The sequence below is a fragment of the Leuresthes tenuis genome, unplaced genomic scaffold (assembly GCF_036924035.1).
Source record: "Leuresthes tenuis unplaced genomic scaffold, fLeuTen1.0.hap1 SCAF_22, whole genome shotgun sequence".
Taxonomy (NCBI): Eukaryota; Metazoa; Chordata; class Actinopteri; order Atheriniformes; family Atherinopsidae; genus Leuresthes; species Leuresthes tenuis.
The window spans coordinates 16,876,053-16,886,734 of NW_027325376.1; the positions used below are offsets into that span (position 1 = coordinate 16,876,053).

The following is a 10,682-nucleotide window of genomic DNA, read 5'->3' on the forward strand; positions in this document are numbered from 1 at the left end:
CCCCACTAAATCAGCCATTTCACCGGATGAGAGTCTAATATCTTCTGAAACCTATGATGTATAATCTCCAAAAAATAGTTCATATAAATTGAAGAGAAGGCTCAATTGACCACAGCGGTCTGTCTATAATATTGTGTCTCAACTACTCTCCCCTTACTCTCTCACTACTCTCCCATTGCCATGGAGATTTAAAACACAGCAGAGAGACAGTCAGCAAAAAAACAATAAAATAAAAATCCAGTGAACAGCGACATCGACTCTTGACATTAGAGTGTCCAGATACATCAACTGTATGTCAACTGTACAGACGCGTGTGTGCCGTGGGTGCAGCAGCTGTCATATCACTCACACACTAGCTGAAGGTAGTGGGAGTATCTGTTCTGAGTTTAGGGGGATCGCCAACCAGAGCTGTAGTGGGTGTGTATGTGAGTGAATGAGTGAGACTGCTGTCTACTGAACAGAGACTCGCAGAAAGTAGGATCTAAAGTGCCCGTGTTTCGGCTACAAAAAACCCGCTGGGCAACAACTTATCTTGCTGCTGGGCAGCAACTTAACTCTTTGCAATTGAATAGCTAGCGCTATCTCCTAGTGCCCTAGCTTATCATGCCACGCATCATTACAAGACTTTTCTGCAAACTTAAACGTAAGAAGAGGCATTGATCAAATCGTCTTGTGGTCAACTTCCGTTTAATATCTGATAGATTATGTCAAGGTCCTAAAAGGAAGCATTACCTGGTCATTAGTGTTACCACACACTGCTGTATTTGTGTGGTTCTAACAGCTGCACCGCAGGTTATCAGCTCTGCCTCTAGGAACAATGTTAAGGGCTAAATTTTTTATTTATAAAACAGGAGGTGTCCACCCACCAATCAGAGACAAGAGATGCATGCAAGGAGGTTGTGCTTGATTTTACTGGCCCATTTGAGCAAGTTACCATTTTCCCCATCTCAAAACAAAACAGGTTTGCGAAAAAAGATTATATAGGATGGGCTAAGGCAAGTTTTGGATGGGCTTGAGCCCGCTCAAAAAAGTGCTAGCCTCGCCACTGCACTGACTTTTGTTATGCTTACTCTTGGGCCTGAAACTACCTTGGTACCTTGGGTTTCCAGACCTGCACTATATTTTGCTTTACAAGCACTTGACATTTTTGTGGGCTTTTGATGGCGTCTTTGTGGCCTTTTCAGTGTAGAATAAATTGCACTGGAGGACACACTAAGACTTGCCTTGTGAATGTTCTATCCCAGTACTGTGGGGGCAGCCAAAGAGCAAAATTTGGTCAAATTCTCTAGTGTCACTAGAGTCAGTCAAGAAAATACCTACATATTATAATAATACACATATAATTATCTCCCACAGGGATAATTGGAAGCAGTAGAGTGTATCGAACATCCTTTGGTCTGTAACTCAATGTATGTATACTGGGATAAGGACAGTGGTTCAGTTCAGGACAAGTCGAACTCTGACTACAACTTGAATCAACTGTGCATGCGATCATGCTGAGTGCCTATACTTATTTTAGTCAAAATCTATGGAAGTAAACTTGCCTAACTCATCTCTACCACTCAGTTAAGGTATGTAATACTAAATGTCTTTAGATGTTATGCTGTTATTTTTTTCAAATTTTGATGCTTTTACCAGAAAATGACATCTTAGATTCAAAAAAGTATTCTTGTTGATTCTTATTATTATTGCCCCAACGAAATGAAAAAATGCAAAGCAACACTGCTTTTTTTCTTCTTCTCAGTGATGACATTAAAGGGTTAAGTAACATAAAGGATGTGAGTATTTCCTGCACTGGAGATCATCGTTGCGCTGGTGCTTTGCACTAAACTACAAGTGATATAATTTGATGGTGCTCTGCATTTCTAAGGCTGCTTTATTTAACCACATAAAGAAAGGGAAATTATCAAACTTGCAGAGTAATTTTGAATAAGCCTGTCATTTCCTCATTTTGTCAGTGACGTAGATGTCTACTAGAAGTCCCCTCCACAACACACACACAAACACACACAAACATTTAGATACAGGAAGTGAGTACTACTAGTGAATGTGAACTTGTATGTTGAATCTTTTCCATGTTCTTCATCTGCACTGAAGAAACTACAGCCCCAACTGTCACCCTGGTAAGTAGGTCTACATGTGGACAGTTTAGGCCACACTATGTTACCTTGCTTTCATATTTTGTGGTGCCTTTATCTGTTGATTTTGATCACATCCAGTTGGACCTCTTGATTCCATCTGTGTCTCGCCAGCTACCGTTATAAATAACGGTGCCTTTTGATCTGTTTTGAGCTCGTAAATCTTGCACCTCAGATCTATTTGCCTCTTTACGGCCAAGAGAGTTTTATATATTTTTTTATCTGAGCTCTCTTTGTAAACCTATCAACTCTTTATTTTTGTTGAGCGAACAAAAGTTTTATTTTTCCTCAGAACCCTTACTAAAAAAGGAACTTATATCTTTTGGACCTCGTCCCATTACATCGGCCACTGGAAATGGGAGAAATAAAACCACAATAAAAGGTCAAGTTAAACATTTGTGTGTTAAGCAAACATTTGCAAAAACACTTAGAAGAAAGACACAACAAGTTTGCAATCTTTGTGGGGGTTTTGGAAGATGTGTTGGTGGGACCAAATTAGCAACAGCCTTCCGAATCAGAGCACTGTGTTAGGGGGTCGTGTTACGTGGTGGGGAACCATCCTCAGCTCACTCAACGCTCCTCTGACGGTTGCATGTCCAAGTTATACTACCAAGAGAAAACATTCTTTGTCTTAACTGTAATTTGTTCCACATCTGTGCTTCATTCTTTATCTTGTCCTCTCTTGGCTCCGTCCATTTTAAGCACAGACTATGAGATCAACTGAATAAGTAAGAGGCTATTAGTGCGATGCACTACTTAAATGTATGAAACATAGACATACACGGTGAAAGTAAAACCTGTATTGATGCTCAAACTGTCATCCAGTTTGGTTTCATGACGATAGGAAGGGAAGTTGTGTTTAGGGTCGATAATAATAGTATATGGAGTAAGCTGCTTCCCATTTATAAAGCTCGTTCATCCAATTAGTATCCACCGTTGATGTAATAGAATTAGACTTTAATAAAAGGCTTTTATTCAAATTCCCTGCGAGATTCAGAAACTGCAGTTGGACGGTAGCTGCTGTAGATGAAGAAAGATAAGGAGGCTGTTATCTCTTCTAAGTTCAGTTTCCTATTACTGTGTCAAAGTCCATCTAATCATGTCTGACATGTTTCTCAGTCAGAAAATGTCCAATTGTTTAACCTTGCAAATGGCAAGGAATTAAAAGGATGTGCAGCTTCCTTCCCAAAATTGAATGAAAAAAGACAGAATCCAATGTTTTGCTGATTGTCTAAATTCATTATTTGATTGAAAACAATACAAAAACAACATGTCAAATGCAGAAAATGACCAATTTCATGCCAGTAACATGTTTCAGGAATGTTTGGACAGGGCCACATATGCTGCTTCACACCCTCCTTTAACAACACTGAAGCATGTGGAAGCTAAGGAGAATAATTGCAGATTTTACAGCAACTTTAGCTAATTAACGATGAACGGCCTTTGTGGTATTTTTGGTCTCATGGTGCATCGAATGTTTTCAGTAGGTGGCAGTTTTGGACAGCAAATATTCCAGTTAAGCTACTGGATTCTTTATGGCAAATTATGCTTATAACGATTGTTTAGTTCTTCTGGTAATGCGATGTTAAATAACCAGTAACTATAAACTAAACTTTCTATATTTTTGCCTAATTTGGTACTCTGGTACCTACTCAGGTGCTTCGGTTTTATGCATGAAACACTTAACAGTTGAATCTGTGACTTGCAGAAAATCGTTGATTCACTGCAGTTTCAAGCACAAAAAATACTCGACTGAAGTTTCAGCTGCTTGTTTTACCGATGGCATGTGCTGCAGCATTTAAAAAACACAACATGGGCATGTTGAAAATGTTAACAGCTAGATTTTTTCCTGAAGCCACCTTTGGAGTATTGAACACTTTTCCCCTGCAGAGTTTCACAGAATAGGGAACCTCTTCCCATCTTTCAAAACAGTCTCACAGTACTTTGTGAAACTGTTACAAAATTCTAGCTATTGATCAATGTTCTAGCAAACACCCTAAATCAAATGGTTAGGTTTAGGCATAAAATTGTTGAGGGTATTCAAAACCTTGGCCTTCCTTAAAATGTTTTGAGATGTAACACATGTTGGAAATCCCTGATTTCTGCCTTACTGGGTGACATGTCCTCCAAAGGATGAACACTTTTGTTCAGTCACCTTCCAAGTGTCACTGTCCAGCTCCACCCTCTTAATATGGTCACTCCTGGCACTACAAATACCAAAATTGCACCTGAGGCTTCAAAATGGAAGTTCACAAATCTATGGTTGAGATCATAGCAACTCAATCCATTATTTATTTTCAGTCAGTATTAGCGAGACAAAGATCTATTGCTTGTGTGAGCGAACCTCTCTAAAGTTAGCCAATTTCTGTCATGTCATACATTATGTTTATGTGTAGTGTTAGGGCCTTGTGTGGATATCCTTATTTCATCAAAGCACAAAGTAATTTATACATTTTGCAGAGGACGTTCATCATTTTGTGAAACATGCTTTTTTTTCCCCTTGTGCACCACAAGTTAGATGAGAAAATCAATACCTCATGTTTGTACAGCCGACAAATAGATTCTCAAGAATGGTTCAGACAGCACGGTCTGTAATCACTGGCCTTCAAAGCAATGAAACCTGTATGAGTTTCCATGCATTTAATTTTAATGACTGAGGCTCAGTGTTCCAGAGAATGTGAGAAACAGCACTTCTGTTGGTACTCATTTGTATTCATTAAGTCAAAGTGCTGATAAACTCTGTTAATATACACTTTGACACACAAAAAAGGGCCTATAAAGTATCACCTGAAAGAGCAGAAAAATGAATCACCCCACTCATATTACTTATGTAGCTTTCCAGCATTTTTCTTTGTACTGAAATGTATCTGGATTTCGATGCAAAAAAACACTTCATGTAACATGAGCTTTGCTCCGTTTCTGTTTTGCCAGCTCGACATGAAGATGTTTGAATACAATTCTATTTGCAAAAGCAGATGTTGAAGCTTAGATAACTGACAGGTTGCTGCAGATGAAGCCAGCGAGGCTGTTTGGGCTGAGCTTATACTGCTCTTGACTTCCTGCATGTCACATCCTGACTGTCTGAGAGCTCATATAGTGACAGGCTGCGGTTGAGGCCTTAATCTTACTGTTAATCTCAGGCTACAGGGGGGAAGTTTGTGATGTTTCTGTCCCTCTTATTCTCTGTTCCATTTTTGCAAGAGTCCTGAGTATACACTCTCTTTTTTAAAGCATTCTTTCAATTTGTAGCTTATCAGTTTCTGCCATAATGTGAAACAGGCATGGAATTTGAGAATATTTATAGAACAGAGACAGGGAAAATGCTGTACCATTTAAGGGAAATATTTATATCCTGCCTGGCTTTAGCAGATCTTGTTGGCAAGGAGTATTCTAATAAAATGCAAAAGTGAACTAATTATCTGAGCTAGGCAGTTGTCCAATCCATTTGGGCAATTTTCTATGCTTTCTTTTGCCATATCCTTGTAGTAATAGAAATGCAGCAGGAAAAATATTTTTCCTTTAACTTGGATTATTGCTTTTTATCCTCACAGGATCCAATGCAGGCTGTAAATTCAGATTCAAGGGTACCAGAGCCCGTTACTGGCGAGGGAAGCCTTGTACTCTCAGAGGCTCTTGAGGAGTTTGCTCAAAATATGGCTGAGAACATAATTCAGTCATTTCAAAGCAAACTGGACAAGATGGACCCTGAGGTGCCCAGGTCTAATCAAGACCAGGAGATGTTAGCTGAGGAGTTAGCATCAGCAGTAATAGAGACTGCACTGAGGGAAGTGAGTTTGGCTCACATTTGTGGTTCAGAGAGCTCAACTTTAAAGACTTATCACAAAAAGGCAGAAAAACTGTCCTTTGTGGATACATCTGGAGAAGAAGAAGAGGAAGAAGACTTGTTGGATGCAGACATGGATCCAGTTCAGAGAATCCAGACTCCCAGAGATGTTCAGCCCTACCATCCACCTCTATCTCAGTCAGGCCTTCCCATTGCTGGATCCCTCGACTACCCTGACGCCCCTCCAACTACTCCTCTGATCCCTGAACTAGAAAGGAGCAGAAGCAGCTTCACCCGTAAACTGAAGGGGGGGTTGGCAAAGGTTTTCCTGCCCTCCCCTCCACCGCCAACGCCGAAAGACAAAGAAGAAAACTCAGACGGGCCCATGACTGACCCTCAGATGGAACTCATGGAGCATCTGATGCATTCGCTTACCACAAATGATTTGGCAAGAGACGGTTCTCCGCATGGAACCACTATGGAGGCTTTTGCAGAGGCTCTGTCAGGTGAAATCATGGACTGGGTCCTGAGTGTCAGAAACAGAGATCAGATAACAGACGAAAGCAGTATTCATCGACTGGCACATCAACTTGCTGAAACCATCATCACCTCCTCCCTTGATAAAGCTAAAATGCTTGACTAACATTTTAATTTGGAATCATATGTGCTTATAATCTTCAGGTCTTTTCATATCTTCTGTATAAACTTAAATCTAAATAAACCTCAGTAAAGCTAGTAAACCCAGATGAAGAGATGACTGGTGGAATTTTAGAAATTACTTGACGTCTGATCCATTTAGGAAAATAAGATGTGGTGCTTTTTTTTGTGTGACATGTGTGTCTTGAACAGTTTTAAACTAGATGATAAATTCCATTTGCCATACTGAAACCATTCAAATAATGGTTGCCAATGGAGATTCCTGCACTTGGTTTGCTGTTATACTGAGGTCAAACATCAGTAAAGGTATATGTCCTTTAGATGGCAGCACAGGAGAAATATTCCTGTTGTTTGGAGCATGAGGCCAACAAGGATTTTTTTTCATTTTCAATTTTAAAAACACATGTTTTAGAATTATTAGCATCGATACCATGTGAGCTTTATTTGCCATTTGTATATAAAAATATTTGTTTCTTCTTTTCTTTGTGTCATGTTTGCTTCACTAATGGCTTGAGATGAATATAATACCCTAAAGGCTTACTAAATCCATTAGCTGGATCCAACTGAAACAAAGGATGAAACTGCACCGTAGTTACTTTGTAAATGATTATGTATCACAGCACACAAATTTAATTAGAATCAAGCTATACTTTTGGGAAGTTCCTTGGTTGCCATCTTTGTAATTAGCCCCTAAATCTTTATAAATACAGCATGGTTCGTTCATCCCCTTGACCAAGTCGAATATTGGTATGTTGGATGAACTTGTGATCTGGCTCAAAGGAAAGTCATTTAAATACTCACTTCAGATCTGGAGGGAGAGGGAGCCACAAGTCTGAACCAAGCATGATCCTGTAAATAATAACTAATAACTACACAAAGAATGCCAAACTCACTAAAAGGAAAATCTTTGCTGAGGCCTTAAAAAGCCATTTTGAATAGAGTTTTCTTGTTTTCCTGTGACATCACTTTGTTAAGAGGGCCTGTTCAAGTATGCACACGTCTTAAGATTGGCTTTCAAGACACAGACTTTTGTTCTCTCTGTTATGCTTGCAATTGTGTTTGAGCACACAAAAATACATACAGATGTGCTAATAATACAAAACACTTTTTCTCTCCAATACAGAAGGATTGAGTGGGAGACAAAACAAAGTGTGTGTGTTTAAACAGGCGTATAGACCACAGACAGCTTAACATGGGTGGAATAAAAGCAAATTAACCAGGAGTTTAAACACAAACTGATAACATATACAGTATAATGGCTGCATGGCATTTAGAAATAGAATTTGCATTTAACATGAATTTTTAATCCCACCTGTGACTCAGAACGTCAGAAGTCAGCCCACCAACTTTAACTCAAAGAAATGTATACAAATTTTTAAGAAAGTCAATACAAAACAAGACACAAATATTAATTCTAATCATCTCTTTTGAAATAAACAAGAATGACCTCCTGAACCAGTTCTTATTGCGACACAGCTGAAGAAGCATCTGACTGAAGACTCGCCACTGTTTAATCACTATATTGTGCAAAGAGTGCACAGAGTTGTACATTCTCTTTGGCAGTTTGTGCAATAGACTTTCTGCAATCAGCTTCTGGGACTCCAGAGCAGCCTCCAGCACAGAGCAAGCCCTCTTTTTCAATTTGTTTAAGTCACCGGTTCCGATGCTGCCACCCTGATAGAAGACTGTAAAGCAGATTGCACTCCTTATCACAGACTGATATGCAACATCTTGCAAGATGTTTCCTCAAGAAATAGAGTCTGCTCCGTTCCTTCTTGTAAACAGCCTTGGTATTGCATTTCAACTCCAGTAAGTTATTAAATATATATTGCCATGACATTTTACAACAACATTTACTGTCCTGAGACAATAAACACTACTAAAGCTGCTGATCTCTATCTCATTCTCTGGCACCATGTCTGGCATTGAGATATTAGTCTCATCAACTGTTGGGGTTGCTATAAACTTTGGGATCCGTCTTAGTAGTGGCATATTACAATGATATATGATACCAATGGATAACATCCAAAAATCAAAGACCTTTTGGATGCCTCATCATTGCATCGCAATTTCTAATAAGCCTGTTAGGCTAAGTTAATTGGACCACTCTTGTTGTCCCGGTGCACATGCACAGGATTGGAATTGGGTTATTGACTCGATTGTAGGTTCAATGCCATGACAGTGCAGACATTCAAGACATTTCGCCAGTTCTAACGTTCTCTCTGAGAGATCTTCATACAAGTAAGTATGACTGAATCAACCACACAGACTTGTATTTCAGTTATGTCACTGGTTATTTTGTCAGAGAATGCTACGCTTTTGAAATCAGGATTTTATTAGAGCAGAGCAACACTCTGGAAATGCTTTAAGTGACCATGAGTTGACACAAAGTCCTAATAGGCTGATTTTCAATCCCAATTTCTCAAACTTTTAACCATAGTACAAAAGAAAAAGACAGTTGCGATAATGACATCAGTGTCACGCTTGCGCTGAGCAGTTTTTACAAAAAGATGACACAGCATTTTTGGAGCATCTTGTGCAGTGATTTGACTCCAAATTGCATTTTCTGGGTGTGTCAGTCTGGCTTTGACAAGCACAACTGTCGTTGAACTGACATGTTTGCATGAAATTTAAAAGTCTGGTTCTGGTAGAATGAACACTACAATCTTTTTTTTTTTTTCTTGTGTTGTCTTGTAAACGCATTTATTGACTAATTGACCAGAACGTTTTGAGTGGTGAGGACAAGTTCAACTTTCTTGCTTATATTGGCACTCCCACTGCTCTGTAAACACAGTCCCATTGACAGAAATAATAAGGCCATGTTTTTTTCACACAGGCCTAAAGTCGGTATCAGTGTGGATTATGATGATGAATGTGAAAAACAAACCTGTTTAGCACCAACATGTTAACATGCCAATGTTAGCTTTAGTGACTCAAAGTGCTTACAGCTTTACAGACCAAGTAAAGGCGAGGTGCAAAGTGTTTTTGTCTACTTTGTGCTTTCCACTACAGATTGTTTGCCCACAATCAAAATCTGGATTAGCTGCATGCAGCACAACTGAAATGTACAGACAAAATGCAGAACATCCCAGGCTTTGTAGAGGTCAGTTAATTGGTCAGGTTGTTTTCATTTGTTTTCTGACTTGCAATTTTCAATTTTTGCCTCTTATTCCGTGCAAGTTTTGTTTCCATTTAGCATCTATGAAGATGCATTCTGTTACATTCAAGTGCAAATTAGCTTAAAACACCACCGACTGACAACATTACCCAGCCAAGTTTATTTAGTCTAACACTATTAACAGAAACAAGTCTTATTAATTTTCTTCGGACATTCACTATTATTGATAAAAATATCCAATTGATTGAGGATTCTCTGACTGAGTCAGACCACAATTCAACCAGTTACATGCTGCCATTCCGACATCTCGCCATTCCGACATGGGTCTCCAATTGTCGGAATGGCGACACTTATTTTTTTATCAAACGTCCCGTCATTCCGACACTTTTTTCCTCCTATGGTCGGAATGGCGGTATGTTTTTTTTTGCCATTCCGACAGTTCCTTTTAATAGCCTATTTTTTACCCAAAACATTTTGCACTAATGATAAATACGCCCTAAAGTTTGGCGCACAAACTCTGCACATACAGAGGCCACAGCCCCGCAAACAAACTTTAATAATCTATTATCAAAATCCCCTGAAATTTCAAATATAAAAATACAGATATTAATGTAACTCTGGCGAGACTGAAACTGATTAAGCAGAAATACAGTGTCAGTGAGCTGTCACAGCAGCCAGCTGGAGCCGAGCTCTCCACAGAGCCCATGCGTCTTTTTCACGCTGTCATCATATGCAAAAGTAATAATTGCTGTTACAGATATCACGGCTACTGCACAGGAGACAGTTGCGAGCACTCTGCCTTGCCTTGCCAATAGGAGAGGAGAGAAATTACAGCATAGAATGTATAAAACACAACAAAATGCAGTAAAAACGTTTATTCATGTTATTCACGTGATTTATTGCGCAAGGCTTTATACAGCCTGTTGATATCTTAAGGACCTAACTGGTCACACCTGGGAGTAGATGTCATGTAGAGATTGTTTTT

General features: G+C 39.2%; 1 protein-coding gene across 1 annotated transcript; it reads left to right on the plus strand.

The window, feature by feature from the left end:
- The first annotated feature begins 1,830 nt into the window (after positions 1-1,830).
- Positions 1,831-6,663, plus strand: LOC140281616 (uncharacterized). The gene is made up of 2 exons (XM_072376113.1): positions 1,831-2,123; positions 5,690-6,663. Exons 1-2 carry the CDS (start codon positions 2,076-2,078, stop codon positions 6,563-6,565), a joined length of 924 nt encoding a protein of 307 aa, XP_072232214.1. The 5' UTR covers positions 1,831-2,075; the 3' UTR covers positions 6,566-6,663.
- Positions 6,664-10,682: the final 4,019 nt, after the last annotated feature.